The sequence below is a fragment of the Tympanuchus pallidicinctus genome, unplaced genomic scaffold (genome assembly GCF_026119805.1).
Source record: "Tympanuchus pallidicinctus isolate F22 unplaced genomic scaffold, pur_lepc_1.0 scaffold15, whole genome shotgun sequence".
NCBI lineage: Eukaryota > Metazoa > Chordata > Aves > Galliformes > Phasianidae > Tympanuchus > Tympanuchus pallidicinctus.
Window position 1 is genome coordinate 16,161,856 of NW_026294669.1, and position 19,481 is coordinate 16,181,336.

A 19,481-nucleotide genomic window follows, 5' to 3' on the forward strand; every position below is an offset into this window, starting at 1 on the left:
ACTACCAACCATAATCATTTTAAGAGTCTTTTTAAACAAAAAAAATCATTTTAAATTATATTAGTTCCTAAGTTCAGAAATTGGAAAGTAAAATGTCATAATCTGTTGCTTGCCGATGGCTGACAAAGTATAGCTCAAATGGAAGCATTCAGATACTGCTGCATGTACTATTTGAATTATTGTCTTCTGCCCTTTCTAGACTCAGTTTGATATCAAGGTGTTTCAAAGCTGGGTGAGCACACACAGAGCTCTCTTAGGAGCTTATGTTGTTTAATAAAGAGAGAGTTCAATACAATTGTTCATAGGGGATCTTTTCTGAAGAATTTCCAGGTAACAAAAAATAGCTTTTTCATAAAAGAGATGACTCTCATGACTGAAAAAAATCTATTAAATGAAAAAGGCTTCATTCTAACAGTTTCACATTTTCTTCCTCTCACTAAACTCTCAAAAGGGATTACTGTGGAAATGTTACAATTAGCAGTATAGGAAGGAAAACTACAGTATGTAGCAGCTTAGCAAAAGTGACTGGCATGTTCAATATCATGAATAAAAGAGAGAATTCATTATGGCATGATTAACTGTTCATAATGTCTGTATTATGAACGTCTGTATTACTGGTTAGGTAAACAAACTTTTTCCTGATAACTGTTCAATTACTTATTACTTACCACTGTAATATGGAAAAACTCATTACATGGTCCAATAATTTATATCCCAGATTCCACGTTTTGATGTTTGTGTACTGATTTGCAGGAATGCACTTATTTGCAATTAACCTTTGATTTTATCTTATGTTAAAAACTGTCCATTTAAACTTCAGCATTTAGCACTGTATTGCTAAAGATTTCTGTAACAAGGGAGGTGTAGAGAATGATGCTCAGGGTGAAATCCAATGAGCACTCCTTCACTGAGTTTTGGAATTTGTCCCCATTGTAATTGATGTTGTTCCACATTTCTCTTCACTGAACATAATTTTTGGCTGCAATGAGTACTTAGTGATCAGAAGACGACGACTGTTCTTGCAAGGGAATGATATGGTCCAAATACTGTCAAAATATTTGTCTTTTATGTGTGCATGTCATCAAAACTGCAGAAAAAAAAATCCTGAAAGACTGAGATCTACCACTCATAGTAAAAGCAAAAGGTGAACAAAGTTTCTCTTGAATCTCTGAGCATTTTAGTCTCATATGTACAGAAAAGTTCTCTACTGGTAAGAGAATTATTAATGCATTCTCTGTTGTTTTTTTTTATTACTTTTTCCTCTTACTGCATTCGTTTAACAAAATTTATTTCCACTGCATGCTATTACACTATGTATCTCCAGATTACTCTGGAGAGCAATTTTACCTTGAATGTGTATGCTCATGTTTAAATCAGTAGGAATATCACTATTGATTGGACTGTTATTATTTAATTTCCATGTCTGCTGAATTAGATCATTTTATTCAGAAGTACAAGAAAACTCTTTCATTTTAAAAATTTTGAGAAAATGAAAAAAAGCACAACTAATATTCATCGCACTTCTGATTTTTTGTAGGATTTAAAGATCTCACAGGACTCTATGTACTTCCATGTATGCACTAGTTGTTTTGCACTGACTCTTAAAATATGTAGGTTCAAATGTCACTTGTGAGGATAGATAGTGCATGTTCAGAATTCAGTTCAAACTTCTGAGGCAGATATAAAAATACTTATTGTTTCAAATGGTTTTAATAAAAATGAATTTAAAAATTAAAAAGTTTTTGACTTATCTATATCATGACATAGAGGAATGCAAATTTCATGATAAGATTGCTGATTAATTCAGTGGTTTAACTTTCCTCAGTTAATGAAGTGTATACATGCTCAATAAACATTTTTCTCCCTTATATCAGTAATGTGCAAAACTGTTTCTTTAAGAAATGGATGTCTGCTCTTTGAAAAGAGACAGTCATATTTTGCTGGGTTTGCTGTTGTTTTTTTCCCTGTATTCTATACATCACAATAAGAAATAAACACAACTCTCTACCCGTCAGTTCAGTTTTCATCAAAATATATGTTACAACTTTAGATCTTCTTAAATTAAATAAAAATTCTTTGGAAGAAGGCAGAATTAGGTCAGGCTACCAGAATGCAACGTATGCTTTACGTGCACCTTTGGGCAATTTTCAGATGCATATATTGAGCACTTTATTAACTCATTCTACAGATTGAATGAAGTCATTAGCCACATGAGACTGCCAGTCTGTTAGAGTGTCATCTGGCAAGATTCACCCCAAATCTTCTTTTGGTAGTCCATGTTCTTGGTAAAATAAACAACCACCTGAAGTTTTTGTAAATTGTTATCAAATAACACTTCATAGTACTTCACATAGTTTACACTTCATCTGATCTGTTTTACACAAACTAGACATCTGATCTAAAGATTTTGAATAGAGATCATTCATTTTACTGTGTTAATACCAACACAACATTTAGATTCTTTATGGATAGTTTTTACAAAGCAAGAACCGAATCAAAGGAGCAGAAATTCTAAAATAAAAGCATTACAACAAATCCTTCATACATTATATTTATTTCATTATTTGTAGTGGTAATACCAAATATGGATTAATTGAAAAACATTAGTTGAATTATTCAACTTTTTCTCCTGTGAATGAAATACATTGACAGGACAACGTTCCTTGACACAGATAATATTCTGAACTACTTTACTAAGAATGATTTAATTTTATCTTTAGTTTAAAAGAAGGAACTACTAAAAAGCTTACTAAGTGATTAGTAAACATATTTTTGGATATACAGATCATAGTAGTTAAGTCAAAACTTCAGATTTAAGATTTCTCATTTACTAAAGCTTACCTCTTCAGAGCCAGAGCCAAAAATCAGCAGGTCAAAAGGTATTGCAGCAACCATGTCAATTAGGAACCAGCCTTTGAAGTAGTGAATTGCTATTTTTGCTGGGTCACTTACCACTTCTTCATTCTGGTTTACATATGTTGTTCTGAAGTTGATTAGAATGTCAATGATAAACATAATATCCACAATTAAGTCTACAACATTCAGTGGGCTGCAAGAATATCCGCACTCTCTTCTCTTCCGTTCCTCACTATCATTCAGAAGGAAGGCAGCAGAATAAGGGGTGAATATGGCGGTGTATATTACCAGCAACAAAATAAGCCAGTCCCAGACAGCTTTAAAAGGACTATAGTGCAATATTGTAAACTTGTTGATTCGAGGTGTTTGGAGTTTATACTCCGGTAGAACATCAGCCCCTAAGGACAGAACCTAGAATAAGAAATATACCTTGTCAATAATTCATAACATCTACCACACCCAATAAATTAATTGACAATTTTACACAGTAGGTTGATTCTTATTCCCTGCATCACCCACTAAGTGCTATACCTGGGCCATAAAATCTAAAATCTGCATAATTAAAGATGCCATCAAATTCCTTTATTCACCATGACCATGTTCACGGCCAGTAACACACTTTTCTTGCTGTGGTGTAGTGTTTTCTCCCAAAGCAAGCCTATTATCGTTGGCTTAAATTCACTCCAAAAGAGCCCACACTCATTACAAAATTATTAGCAAACAAATTGAAGTTAAAGATCTATGAGCATCCTTGAGCTATCTCCACTTTCATGCATGGACATTCTTATTCAGTCTATAGTTATAGGACAGCTAGAAATGTAAAGGTATTCCACAGAAGTATTGCCTTTTGCTTCACTTCAACTTTCATCATCAATGTCGAAAGCTTTTTATCATCCCTTTGCAGATTTGTTATCTGTTTGTAGATTTGTTATCTGTTGTTATTTGTTTTCTAAGTTGGATTGCAATTTTATTTGGAAATTATGTTTGTACAGATTGCTTGATTTACTGGCTCTTGAAGTTGAAATGCTTGCTTTGTTGGAAAAAACAAGCACAGAGTGGGCACAAGATAAAACAAATTTCCTTTGGCTACTACTCCAGTCTGACTGAAGTCTGACATGTAGAAATAAAACCTTTAAGAAGGTAAGCTATGAGGTTGTGGGTTTTTTTTGTTTGTTTTTCCTCTACTCAGTGCTTGGCCTACTTACACAAACTGTCAGCAATGATGCTAATTATTGCTTTCTGTGCTGAAAGAACTATCCTAATCCTATGGGACTCAAATCACCACTTAATTTTACACAGACCAATGAGCAAACATTTGACAGTGACAACCTTCAGTTACTATGCATTTGAGTAAGTGATAATTCAAGAAATTATATGCCCATTTTTCACCAGTTACTTCTACTTATTTCTTCTCCCCCAGCTAATTAAAAATGATGTTTACAAAAATCAGACCTTTCAAAAGTAACAAAAATGAATCAAAATGCTGAAGTGAAATTATGACTAGAAGGAGAAATGCAGTGTCAGCAACACTTTCTGCTTTTGTTTAGCAGTAAGTAGCTTGGGATTAGAGACTTCAATTTGCACAAGATTGAGGAATTTCATGCTCCTTGAACATAATCTTGTAAAATTATAAGGGTCAGCACATTCTATTTAGCTTTCCAATAGCAAGTGTTTTATAAACCTTAGATCCCATCCTTAGCAATCCCAGTGGCACTTATTCAGTGAAGTTCTACCCTGAAAATGTTGTGAGAATGCCAGGGTTAATAACTCTTCTCATTTTAGCTGTAAACAAAGAAATGATTAAGCCATTCAAAAGATTATACAGTATCTTCAAGAAGACATTAAGTACCATGCTGAAGTGATGGTAGAGATTACTCTTTTTTTTTTTTTAATCTTGTAACTAGAACTTGCACTTATGTAGCGGTGTTTTGTTTTTCTTTTTTCTACACATTAAACACACTGGCAGACACCTACCTGAAAAGGAGGTATTGCTTAATCTCATAAGCAGACTTAATACTTTTAATACTTTTACATACCACCACCCTATATGTAGCAAGTTAGTTATAAAATTGATATGTGTCCTCCTGCTGGGTTTTCAAATCACAAAGGAAACAAACTAGAGAAGAGCAATAAAGTTTATTTCTCTTGTAGTTTGAAAATTCTAGCTAGTTAGCTTCATTTCAAAGCACTGTATAACGTACATTGAACTTACTCTCCAGAAACTTGGCTCCTATTCTCATTCAAGTTATATTTCTAGACTGGTTTAGATTGAGGTAAATAGAAAAATGGAGCACATTTAAAAAAAAGCAGGCAAAAAGAGGGAACAGAAATATAATAGTGATCACAACAGAAACTGATCCAACTTTTCCATTATGGTTTCTTAGACACAACAGAAGAGGCTAAATGATGGTTGTGAATTTCATGTTCATAATGCGGTGTAGAACTTTGTTTCTACATTGCTTACTTACATGCAATGGAAAGTAAATACAAACACTCATTATGTAATGACTTATTTACTGGATTGAGAGAAAAGATGGAACTTTCTCAAACAAAAAACTCAGTTACACACACGAAAAAGAGAAGATATTACTGGGTTTCTTGTCATTTTCTGACTGAACATGAGATGAATTTGTCATTTTGCTTTTGTGTGACATCCTTGCGAGCACTGGATACTGGTGTTAGCCAATCTACATTGATCTTGCACTACATTGTGTTCAAAAGACCCTGTTTTGTATAGTCATTCTTGATGAAGTATCAAGGAGCCAAAATGGGTCAATTGCAGTACAGCACACTGTCAATAACTGCTTTGTGCAGGGAAGCCTTGTTACAGGCTCTGCAGTATCATGTGAAGCAAGAATATTTCACACTTCTCAGGGAAATACTTGATTTTTCTCTTTTTAATTTCCTAATAAAAGAGAATACGCAGGTAAAACATTAGGCAAAATATTAGATGATGTGAGAATTATAGTCTAGTCTCTGCCACTGACTTTCTGAATGATGTTAGGCAAGTTGACATTTAGCCTCTCTGACTTCTGACAGTGGAGAGAATATTTATCTACTAAACTGAAAACATCTTGAAAGAGATAATCAGCATAAATCATTTACATAAGTTATTATGTAGCGGCAATGATTTATAATTCTTCTAAATTTAGCTTATTCTTTTTATTTTTAATATTAATTTGCACAAATTTGTTCTTCCCTCTTTTTAACTTTGATATTACAACCTAATTGCTCAGTTTATTTTTATTTTCTGTATGAAACATTTTTTTTTTTTATTATGCATTATGCAAACAGCACTGTGTCAAGAGACAGAGAGAAGTCAGCATTGCTCTGTATCACACAGAAGAGAATTGTCTTCTGAGACACTTCCAATCTGAACTTAAAGAATGCAAATACTGACAGTAAAAACCAAAGAACTAGAAACTAAATAAAGGCACATAATACAGATTTAATAAATCATAACAGAAGTAATAAATAATAATAAATAATATAAATATAAATAAAAAAATGCTTCTGTCAAACCATTCTGCAGAAATGCAGTGTGGTTTCCTAGGTATCAAAGCATCACCCGTGAGGAAGCATAATGAAGTGTTATCATATGACTTTTCAAACAACTGTAGCACTACATAAAGCCCATGCATGTGGAAACCAGGAAGGATGCCTGATGCTTTCAAGACAAACTGAACTCTGTGGGCATAATTTGACAGCATAGGCCAGAAGCTATATGAATTTTATTCAGAAAGCATTGGACCTTTAGCACTTTCGTTAAGAAATCACAGTATTTTTGTGCTGTGCATTTCCAAACTGACAGCAGAGACATGATTGCAGTACACTTGCACAATGTACATTGCACAAGCAATACAGAGCACATCTGCAGACTAGGTAAAACCTCTCATCATAGAGCTAATACACATCTGGAAAATATGATCAGAGGGGGGAAATGTTTCCAGGTAACAAAATAAAAGATACACAAGGGAACAAAAATACAAGAAAATGGAAGTTATAAAATAGAGGTATACAGAGATATATGTGGAACGTTGATAAGCACAAAGCTTAATATATTAGCTTTTCAGAAAGATAATTTCCTATAGCTTTTCAGAAAGATAATTTCCTATGTCTAAGGACAAATTATGTCTGAAATGAACTGTTAAATTTACATATTTAACATTATGTAGATCTATTCAGTACTAGATACTGTTATGTTACTATTACTTTTGCCACAGATAAAGTGAAACTTCACTAACAAGGTTATATTTTATATAGCACCTCTTATTTTAACTTCACAGTCCTACATTACTTGAAAACTTTAATATTTTTAATATTTATCCCTCTGATAAAATACCATTCGTGAAACTATGGAAGATAGTATCAGTCGACACTGATATGAAATAAAATGTTAAAATAGTTTATTTCTAGGAAACACAATATAAAATGAATATATATATGTATTTTGCCAATAACTCACTGAACTCAGTCCATTGTGAGGCATACAGCTCTGACCAAAGAATGGACAATGTTCCTGCATCTTTAAATCAGGGAATCTGTAGCAAATCTATCAAATGTTAAGTTCAAGTATGGTGAGATTTTAATATTATTATTCTACAAAAAAACTGAAGCCACTTCAAAATTCTCCACTGTAGGAAGCATATTAAAGATATAAAATATCTTATATCTTGGCATAGCCAACATGTAACGTTTACACAAAAATGTAAAAAACCTGATAATAGAACCAAAATAATTCTATTATTTGCACTATCTTTGCTACTTAAAAATAAGGGAAAGAACTAAGAAAAATTTGGGACTTTTCAGATCTTCTAATCCAAACACAGCAATTCAAGGTTGAAATAGAAAGCCAAAATAACACACTCACTGAGTGTAACAAGATAACTGCAGTAATGGAATATAGAACACTCTTTCTTAAAGAACAAATAAAGAGGTATCATAAAAAAATTAATATTTTTCTTATTGTTATAGAAGGCTCCTACAGGTTATTTGATCAAATAAATCTCAATGTCCTATAAGTAATTTCACAGAAAATGGAAATCTGTTTGGATTAAACAATATTTTCAGTGGTTTGCGACTATAAAATTTAGTAGCATCTCCTAAGTTCAAGTAAAGCTACTCTTCCTGTTTGCTCTGATGCAGTTCATGGTGCAAAATGAATGTTACCACTGTAATCCAAAAACTCCAACCTTAAGTACAATCCCTTCCTTTAACATATAGCTTTGAGCTCATGTTTATATGAGCACACTTTACACAAACTCATTTTCCAGAAAATTGGAAAACAAAACAAAGAAATAAGAAAAAATAATGGAGCATATAAAAACAAAGCCAATAAAGCCCCAATAAAAAAACACTTTTATCATGACCATAAACCTTAAATTTGAATGACATTACAGTTCGAAAAATAAATCAGTATTATTTCAGCTCCAGAAGAGGATATGATTACACATTGGATATTTTATCAGGTTTGTGGAACTCTCTTCTTTTAATGTAACCTCAGCTGGCTCTCAGTTCTCTTGTGTAACGGTTCTACTGAAGCTACTAAGCTATAACTAGCAAGGACATCTTTACTCTTTTCTTCCCTATTCATAATATTATCATGAGATTTCTACAAATTGGACATCATGAAGAGATCTTTGAATCTAAAAAGACCTAAAAATAAATGTTACACAAGCATTATTGAGTAAAGGGAAACTAAATCAACATGTGCTTGCTGATGACAGGCATCATCTAATTCCCCACAAGATTCTTACAGTCTTTCATATTTCAGTTTTCTGAATGATTGTCTCCCTTGATGCTGACATGAACAACTAATAAGACATTACTGAAATAAATTTGAAGAGCTTTTCATTTGAAGTGAAATCCAGCTTTATATTCTACTTTCCCACATCCGTATTAAAAGACATTTTAGTATATTCTTCAAGGATATCTATTAAAGAACATCTTAATCAAGAAACACTGATAATGGGAAATGTTAATTTTCTTCCCGTTTTAATGGAACTTAAATTTAAGTGAACTTGTCTCTTTTAAATGTTTTAAAATCTTATAGCATGGTACTTAGGATATAATGTTGATATTTACCATTCTCTATGAGACAGTTTGAAGCACACCTGTGAGGTATTATCATAGAATGTTTAATGGCCTCATATTTTTAAAGTTAAGCTTTTGTTAAGCAATATCTGGTGCACTGTGAAAATACGGGTTGTCCTTTCTTGCCCTATGATTCCCATTTGAGAACTTCAGTTACAAGAAGTAATAAATCTTCCTAAACAATGGACTCAATGTTGGTAATTTTTCTTTTTTTGCCGTTAGAAATAGCACAATAGTTTTGTTTTGTTTTTAGACTACACCCACATATTCTGCAAGAGTAAGCGTAATTTTAGGTAGGCATTGAAGTGCCAAATTAATGTCTGAAAAAACTCAAAGCTTATTTAAGTTTTGAGACATTTTGTTTCAGAAGTCAGATTGTTTTTAAATGCTACTAAATTAAGCCTTTCGAGTTAACAAAAGGCAGACTTTTTCTGAAAAGTTTTTTGGATATTCAGTAAATCAATATGTGGCTGGATTTGCAGTTTCAGAGATAATGAGATAATAGGAAAGAAGGAAAAACGGGTAAGTTTTGATGGTCCTTGGAATCTATCTGATCTGGTGTTAGAAATTTTCATAATAAATTCCAAGCAATTTCAGAGAAGTTGAAATTTCATACTGTTTATTATTGTTAAAATTTAAGAAAAGGAAAAATTTTAACTGAATTATAATTCTAATTATCATAAGATTGCTATTTTGATTTTGGAAAATTAAAAAAGAATAGCAACTGACATCATCATAGACAGCTCTTGAGCACCTGTGAGTATAATACTGTTGCTTTCAGCATTCAATTTTCACCAATTAAATTGTTCTGTCTGCCTTAGGTAGTTTAGTTCAGTTACATATTTATAACATTTCCAATTACAAGTGTAGGTGAATATTTTCTGCCTACATAGGAATTCGCTGCCTGCACCTGCCTTCTGGTTCTCTAATTCCTCTAATTTTTCCAGCACTTTTATGTTTGCAACATATGCAGCTGTAGCTGCAAGCCTTATCAAATGGAAGTCTACTTCAAAATATATATATTTCGATAGATGAATTCCTCCAAGCAGGAAGTGCTTTTCCAATCCTTGCTAAGAATGCTTTCAGGAAACAACATTGAACAAGTAATAGAATGCCAAAATGGTTTTACATGGTTCTTCGCCAATGATTCAAAGGTTAAATGTCAATGACATTGCAATAACCACTTGCATTTGAGCTAAATTTGGAAGATTTTTAAGATGTTTTTAAAGAATGAAACAAATATATAGATCAGGATGCATAATTATAAAGGGGAGTTGATACATACATGCGCAGGAACTACAGAAAAGCTTTCACAACATCTTTGTGTATCAAAAATTGTATTTTACAGTTTTTAGAAGTATGAAATGATCTCTCTATACAGCTTTCTTTGCTTTTCACATTTTCTACATAAGACTGTCATTAAAATATATTTCATTATACTTATGAGCATGGTATTATGATTTTAAAATAATATTTTATGGCATGTCATCTAAAACACGTGATAAAACAGATCAAATTTAAGATCTGATCCCATGCCTGAAGCCCACATCCATGCAATGTATGTATCCACTACTGACATGACTTAGCTGTGTACAGCAACTGGATTGGTGCCTTGCGATTACAGCAACTGTACTGGAAAACTGCCAGGTCCTCACTGGTGCTTATTTTATAGAGATGTACTGGTATCCACAAAGACTGACATCCCTAGAATATAATTGCAGGTCTGAGATCTCAGCTGATACAGCAATGCAACACAAAGAGAGAGGCCATGTCATTATCAAGTAAGTTGACTATTATGTGAAGAGAATCTCCAAACTGTTCTGACTCTTAAAGATTCACAAAGATTCCCCGCAAAATGTGTTCCAGTTAGTCTCCATTTGACAAGGTAGCATTCTTCCTGAATAAGTACTTTCAAAACCTACTGGAAATTTGAGAGAACTGGGACATCTTGGGAGTACTGAGTGTTTGATGGAATTAATATACTTGTAGATGTTGCTGACAAAAAAAAAACTACTTCATTGAACTTGAACATATATAATAATTTAGAAAAGTCACTACCTTTAACTTATCATTCATTTTCTCATAAATATAGATATTAAAAGAGAGGAAGTATTTTTATAGTTCATTTTCTATCCATTATTTTCCATGAGAAATTAAGAAATGGCTTTAAGATACTAAACTTCAGAGGCTCTTCCTGCCACTTGGTATTCAATTACCGGGTGGGTAGTGCATCATCAGTGCAACACAGAAATATGTAGATTTTGAGTATGCTTTACTGATACTTAAATAATCGTGATTTGCAGATTAGAAAAGGAGTTATTGGCAGCTATTTTTTTACAAACATTGATGCCTGAATATGTATTAAAAGTTGTGTAAGGCTCTTCATGAATTCTCCAAGAAGTGAAGTAGTATTATTACAGAAGATAGAAAATACACCACTTCAAAATGCTAAAGAGTCTGTGAGCTGTTCATTGCTCTTTTGGCAAAATATCCAGCAAGTTGTGAACAAGCATTTATATGTCTGAACAAGTAAACATTAGGGCTCATATTTTAAAAAGGCTTAAATTACTGTGATTTTTAGACACCTAAAATATATTTTCTCCTGTTAGCTCATGGTATGACATTGAAACAAAGCAGATTTTGTGCCTGTGCTTTATCGTCTCTCTTAATACATTTCGGAAAAAAAATGTACCTTTATATAGTTGCCAAACATTTCAATTCAGTTAAAAAAGAGCACAAATGCTGTAAGAGAATATCTGAAGTGCATGTAATAAAGATGAAGCAGGTACAAGCTCTACTTTTGTTCTGTGATCCCAGTATTAGTTAACATAACATTTAGAATCAGAGTATAAAGGGAGAAAAGATCTCTATTCTTAGATGCATATTTAAATTTAATCTTTGTTTTTATGCTAAATTATTCAGTCCACAATCAAAAAATAAGCAAACTTCAGTTTCTAGAAAATTCGCATTTAGTAATTAGATCTTCTACTGTTTAAAAAGTCAAAAGGTTAAAAAGTTGACTTCAACTGAAACTGAACTGGTGGCTTGGGAAAAGCTTCATTCAGAAATTCAGTCTTTCTCCCTCATGACTCTCTGGTATTTATGATGAATGAACAAATGCCAGCATCACTCATTTTAAGAAGATATTTTGTCTTACCATTCTGCCCAAGTCTCAATTTTCACAACATTTCTAGTTTTTACTACATTATCTATACCAAATTTTGTCAAGAAATTCCCTACCAAAATGTAGCTGGCCATGAGAAATTGAATGCGACCATACAAATCCTATCTTGGTAGCAAAACCAACCCATAAAAGAACAACCCCAATTTCTAGACCAATCCATTTAATTCATACTGATTATACAGTGAAAGTGGCAGAGCAGTCACAGAAAAAAGCCATGAAGAACCTCTCAGATAAACATGCCTTTCCTCCACCAGTAGCTGGATGTTAGGTTAGACTTTTTTTTTTTTTTTTTTTTTTTTGCTTTTCCAATATAAAAATATGTTTTGGTTTTAGGAAATATGGAATGACACACTAGGAGGAGGATACATTCTGCTGCTCTAACAAAACTATTGTGTTAGGATGACACCAGAGATTCAAAAGTAACTACAACTACCCCATTTACATAATGCTAAATTAAGCTCATGTTTGGGAGAGCATAAGATTTAACCAAGGACATACTGGAATCTTTTTGGTACTGTAGGTTATCACATGTATGGTTTAAAGTATAAACTGGAATAAAAAAATGTCTTGGAGCCTGGCTGTAAGATTGACTGTTCCCAATATTTTTTGTTTTCCAGATGCATTGTCAAATTTACCACAGTGTTTATACTGCAGAATGGATCACTCACTTTTTCAGTTTCCTTAGCTTGCTCAGTACCATACACATAAAAAAGAAAAAAACATAGCTTATCTGAAAATAATCACCCTTTATGTGACTTGTATTTTAAGCTTTGCTTGAAAATCTGGAAGGAAGCTGCAGTCAGCATGTTATTCTAACAAAATTTGTCAAAACAAGTTAGCTGGCCTCTAGCGAGTTCTACAAGATGACCACGAGCCCCAGGCACTGATTTCTTGCTCAATTCCAAGCCCAGCAACTAACATCATTAGAGACTAAGCTGCAGCAAAAGGTATTTCCTTCAGTTATAATCTTTCATTGTTATCCCACCTACAAACCCAATAAAACTAAACTTTTCTGAACAGAACAAAATGGTACAAATGTAAGACTGTGACATGCAGTAGCTCTTTTGTTTCAAAGGAAAGTAGGTTTCTTCATAATTAATAGAATTCATTTAGAAAGGGAAATATATTCAAAGAAGATGGATACTTAGATTAGAAGAAAATGCAAAGCTGTGAAAAGCTGTGTTTCCCATTTACTATTAGAAGTATTTCAAACAGGCTATGCATGGAGATGTATATATCTGTTCATGCCAGTTTCCAAGTTATTAAATAAAAAGTTGTTACTTTAATTTTGATATTTGAAAAGACACTGCATTAGTGTAAAATATACATTTTTTGAATAAAAGTTTATACTTGAAAATACACAAATCACCTTAAAGAGAATTTTACCATGTGTTTCAGTGCAGGATTTATTTAGCTTTTCAGAAAAAGACAACTCTAATTCAAGTCTATGCTGGTATTGTGAAGAAAAAACTGCATGTTTTCTAAACACTATGAATATTAACTAGACATTCATAAAATCAGCTTCACTTACATTTGTATTTTTTAGTACAGTACAGTTCCACACAAAGTGTAGATGGCCTGATTAAGGCACTTTTACTAAAAGTCATCTAGAGATTTATATCTCTAGATAGATTTTATATTAGTGAGTAAAATCTTCACTAATTTCATTTCTTAGCATCACCTATATCATTCATAAAGCTCAGTAAATGCATTGCAACTGCATATGATCACACTGATTAGCATGCTACTTAATCAGCACACTTTCATAAAATATTTGGAACCCTATGACCTTCATTTTTCTTATTTATACACATGGTTGCAGATTTTCCTTTGCTCTGACTTTATTAATATTTAAAGATAATTTAAAGAGTGTTCCTCACTTTTTTTAAAAAGCATTATTTCTGAACTGTTATAGGTATCCACTTTCTCTATTGGTTCTGTTACCAGTGACAAGCTGAAAGCATTATCCAAGTTTTAGCATATGACAGATTACAGATGAGAAGCATGACCTTATTTATTTTGAGGTCATTGAGAATTCATCACACACATTGTGCTGATTGGGCTGAATGGTATTTATTTTTTCTTACTCTTTCTAATCTAAAGATAAAAACTCCAAGCACTAACAAACCCTAAACAGACACTGTTTTCCACAGATTTCAACACATGAACACCAACCAATCCATACTCTTCTCTCATACTGGAGACAAAAGAAGAACACCCTTTCTACTGTTTTTCCCTTATATGCTTAAGATCACATGGTTTCAGCAGTAGAAGATAACTGCCCTGTAATTATCACCAGATTTATCATCACCTATCTGCAAATTGCCAGAATGTTCAGTTTATTCATCAGTTTCTTTTGTCAGTCACGTGTGGGAACATAACTGTTTCCTTGAATGTTATCTTTCAAATTATCTACCAATATTTCAGTTCGTCTTTGAACCAGTATTACACTAAAAGGGAAATATGTCGCTAGCAAAAAAATGGTATGAAATTGTTAGCTGCATTTGTGAGGTTTCTGGCACCAGAAAAGAGTTGAGAACCCAAGGCTGTTTAAGGTTAGAGCACTCAGAGTCCTGAGTCTGAGATCCCAGTGCTCAAGATTATTTCTAAGAATTTTAACAGTCTAAGATTTTTTTTAACAGGCAAAATTATCTGGAAATACAACTCAGGACTGCCTCTAAACATTAGCTACACAAGCAGTGTTCCTTGTAAAATGCCAGCTTTTTCTGGTCCATGAAATCCACAGTTTTCTGCCTTCTTTCCTCCCTCTTTCCACACATCAGTTGCTATTGCTGTCTATCACTCGGTGATTTTCTCTGGGAAAATATATGCTTATTCAGCCTAAACATAGAAAGCGTTTCCTGAGTTGAGTCAATATAGTAACCACTTATCTCTGGCCCAATTGAAGTTATTTCTGTTTCTTGTAGGAGGCTGGTTTGGATGGCCTCTAGAGGTCTCTTCCACACTACGTTTTTGTACAGTTCTAAGGTTATGTAAAAGACTGACTTGTTTCATAGCTGTTTTATAGCAGCAGTAACTGCATACTTAAAAGCATATTTCAGGCAATGCATGCCAAGTGGATCAGAGGACTCTACCACTTTGCTGGATCTCATTGGGTCTTGTCAGAGGATAAGCAGAGGCCTGACTTCTTGCAGTTCATAATGGGTGCCAAAACTCTTGGTTTTCATGGATTAAGTTGCCAAGTTTAAAAATTTCCAAGGTCAATACATCATGGAATGTTTCTCTGCTCTGGAGAAATGAGGTTTGCCAAAATTCTGTCTACATCTTGTTTTTCAGTCTTATTTACTTAGTTCTTACATACCTCCACACACTCATTCTATTCAGAATCAACTGCAGTACAGTCTGAAAACCTGTACCTATTTTCTCTCATACACAAGCATCAGAAAGAAGAATATTGATCTTGAAAAAAAAAAAAAAATCACTATTTATAAAAACAAAAAACATATAACCCATTCCACATTAGCATCACAGAACAGATCTCCTAGTATTTGGCTCAAGGCCAAACAACAAAGAGCTCATACAAAATACTGATTACTTGAAATTATTAATTCATAAAGATACTGAATACCTTTTCTTGACAGCAAAATCAGGCACTCCCTTTCTCAGAAGGGTAGATCTTAGGGGAATGACTAGGACTAATTAAGGATGATTCCAGGTTACATACTTCAAAGCAGCTGGGCTTTCTGACTGCTCCTTTTCCACGATATGTTGTGAAATCTTCTCAAAACACTATTGGTTTTGATGTCTTAGCCTATTCAGGTAGTACATGGGGCTTTAGTGGAAACAATCACCTTCAAAGAATGTATTATCATTCACAATTGCTGTAAATCTGTAATTAGCTTGGCCATTTTTTACTTAATTCAATAGCAGTTGCTTCAATAAAAATGTTTTCTAGTTTTCTAAATTGTGTAAAATGTTTTCTAATTTTTTCTAAAATTGATCAAAACGAGGGCTTTATTTTCTGTTTCTATGCACTATGTATAACTTCTTGTTCTAATACAAAAGAGTTTATTCTTGAAGTTTGGTGACATCTTTGATAGATATGAATTACTACACCACACCGGGGTATGTTGATTTTGTCATCACAGTAACATTCTGATTTTTTTTTTTTCAGCTATGCCTTCTAAATGACAATTTATTCTAAAACTACAAGGTCCATCTCTTCTTGTGTGATCCACCATATACTGAGAGCTCCACTTTAAGAAAAGCTGTGAGCATCCAGCATGTCTGCAAATCAGAACAGTCTTACAGTCAACTGTGTATCTAATTAAGGTACAAATCATTTGGATCAACCATGTAAAAAATTAGGAGGAATATATATCAGGTGGGAGGATGGTTTTGAAAAATGGTATCTACAAAAGTTTGAAGATTATGGCTCTACTTTCCTATAACTCAGTTATTGTGTCAAATCATAAAAAATAGATATATATTGGTATACTTTCAACCAGAACAGACTGCTTAACTTCTGAGTACCAATAGTCTGTCTTAGCATTAATGATCAGGGGCCACAAAACAGTCTTGCTTAAATAACACAATTAAAGGATCTGTAATTTACATGGTTTTTAACTGTAAATTGCTTGTTGCCACTGTTGGTATGTGGATATTCAGGAATTCTTTATTCTCTGAGAAGAATTATGGATACGGACTAACAATCTTCATGCCATTCTCAGTCCATTCACAACAGATTTCTCAACTTTGGAGCCACATATCAGCATGAACTGAATGAGTAATAGAACTTAAAGTTTAAAAAACAAGCTAAAATTGCTTACTGTTGGTTCTCTCCATGCTATAATTTAGAGGCAAGAGTCTCCTTTACAAACTCATCAAAAATATTAAGACATAGATGTCAATTTTTTTTTTTTTTTTTTGCCCCACTGATTTCTTCAATAAAAAGTCTATTTTCTGTGCCTCTGGGAAGACTTGTCTCTTTCTAGCGATCACTGTCAGGACCCAATCTAAACCTGTCAGTGCAAAAAAGTTCAGAAATTGGATTGCCTGCCTGAACAGACCATCAAGAAGTGAGTCATGAAAAAAGAGTTCTAGAAGATAGCCTAGCTTAGCATTTCTGGAAATTCTAATGTGAAACATCGAAAAAAGTTTTCAGTAAAGTGGAAGGGAAATGTAACTAATTTTAGTGACAGATATCTACACTGAGACATAAAGCCAATTATTCAACAATGGCTATGTGGAAGCTATTGCTGAGCTATTCATATAAGTCAATGTTATGCAGCAATGATGGTTCTGTGCATTACGCAGGGAGTTTTACTCAGCTAAACCAAAGGACATTCTAGACATTATGAAGAGATTAAAACTGCAGTTACTATATGGCTTGCAGTGAAGTATGTGACAGAAATGTTACTGCTAGCTATATGGTGCCTCAGTCTTAATGTCTATATAACATCCTGAATACTCCTCATAAGTAGTAAAATTTGAAGGGTCCTGACAATAGAATTTACAACCTAGCTCTTTTCAATTAGATTTACTTATCACATTACTTAAAATGTATGATATAGAGAATTTTATTTAATTATTAAGCAATTCTACAATGAAATCTCATTTTCTCCATCTATTTTTAAGTCAAGATCAACCACTATCTCACAGCTTCAGTTCCTTTTGAAAGTCTTTTCTAATTTTTTTTTTTTCTGGTCCTAATTTATTACAATAAAATCTCACTTGCTAAACCATGTCTCCTCCTTAAATGCTTTGTCAAAATGTATCCATCCCGCTAAACAGAATGACCACCATTACTGTTTCTTGTGCAAGCAGCTGCATGCTATCTGCTCCTTCTTGGCTACCTTTTCTACTTAAATTCCTTCTCTAAATTGTGAATATGATTGAAATAATACATTCCAACACTTACTTATTGAAATAAATAATTCCAGTTATCTCTGGAAAGGAAACTCATTTTTGAATCGTAAGATACTGAGACTTGGTTTGCTATTACTGAGATGTTACAGAGAATCCAGAGCGCAGTGATACAACCATGAGGCTCAGTGATACATCTATGTGGTACCAGTGTGCATATGTTTGTATTTTAATTGTAGACAGTGAAAGAAATCACAGTAGTAAAAATGTCAGGTTACAGCAGCAAGAATGAATTTCCCTGCAAAGCTGAGGAAAGAAGAGGGTGAAAAACAGCATGGAATGGTGGCATATGTGACTAGACATGCAGTTCCATGTCACTCAGTTCTGCAATCACAGAAAAGCACATCATGTTATCTATTCCTTTACTACATTTCTCAAGCTCTGTCTAAAGATATTTGGAATTCCTGCTGTAACTTCTATTGGAAGACTATTTTAAAATCTCCCTGCTCTGATTAAAGTTGACCTTTTAACTTAGCATGGCCATTTTACAGTCATTTGCTTCCCCCCCCCCCCCAATACTGACCTATAGATTCAATTGGTCACAATGTCCTCTGTGGATTTCTGATGCTGCTTCACAGATTTACATATCAGATGACTGTGCCAACATGATACATAGTGGAAATCAAATTTAATTTTAAATGTACTTATCAGTGTTCCTGGAAGTTTTAGATGAATTGGAATTTTTATAATATAAACTTAACAATATGACATTGTTTTGAGAATAAACAGATTTTTTCCCCATAACAGTTTCACTATTAGATATAAACTTGACAGTATGGCACAAATCATCCAGTCAGAATTTTGAAATAACCAATAAAGCTTGACTCATGCTTACATAACTTTTAAAAATTAGTCTTTGTAAAGTAATTTGACTTTTTGCCATATTATCTTTGAAGAGATTTCTATGTATAACTGCAATGAATAATTAAAAACATATCAAAATGGATCTGGAAGAGATTAAACCTTTCACAACTAATCAGTGGAGAAAGTACAACGGTTGTTGGTTCACGCTGGCTATCACAGACAAAATATATGAAAGATAAAAATCCAATTACATTTTAGGCACTAACTGATCTCAAGATAAAACTGATAGAGCTTCTATCTCTGTTTCTCTAGGAGGGTGTACAATACATTCATTTTTGTATCTGTCACAGGGAGTAGAAGAAACTATCAGGCATAGAAGCAATGTAGAGAATATGCAGTCTGGTTTGGGGAAGGCAGGTTAGTAGTAAGTTGAAAGATATTTTAGGCAAAATTTTTCAGATGGAATTTCTACCTGTATTCTAATATAAAGCATCTCTAACCTTCTTCAGTCTGTGAGTGGATGGACTCTCAAGGGATGACCCTGTGCTTACAGAGACTTCTGGATAAAGAATGTTGCATCTCACCATTTTTTAAAGGACCTTCCATACTGGTAGCCTGTCATAGAATCATTGAAGTTGGAAAAGATCTTTAAGATCAT

The 19,481-nt window shown here is 33.3% G+C and overlaps 1 protein-coding gene across 1 annotated transcript in view; it reads right to left on the reverse strand.

Annotated features, from left to right (window-relative positions):
• KCNH7 (potassium voltage-gated channel subfamily H member 7) overlaps positions 1–19,481 on the reverse strand; it is a 210,917-nt gene that overhangs the window by 39,597 nt on the left and 151,839 nt on the right. The window contains exon 9 of the mRNA XM_052674603.1: positions 2,842–3,267. Within this exon, the coding sequence (XP_052530563.1) occupies positions 2,842–3,267 (426 nt within the window). The remainder of the gene's footprint in view (positions 1–2,841; positions 3,268–19,481) is intronic.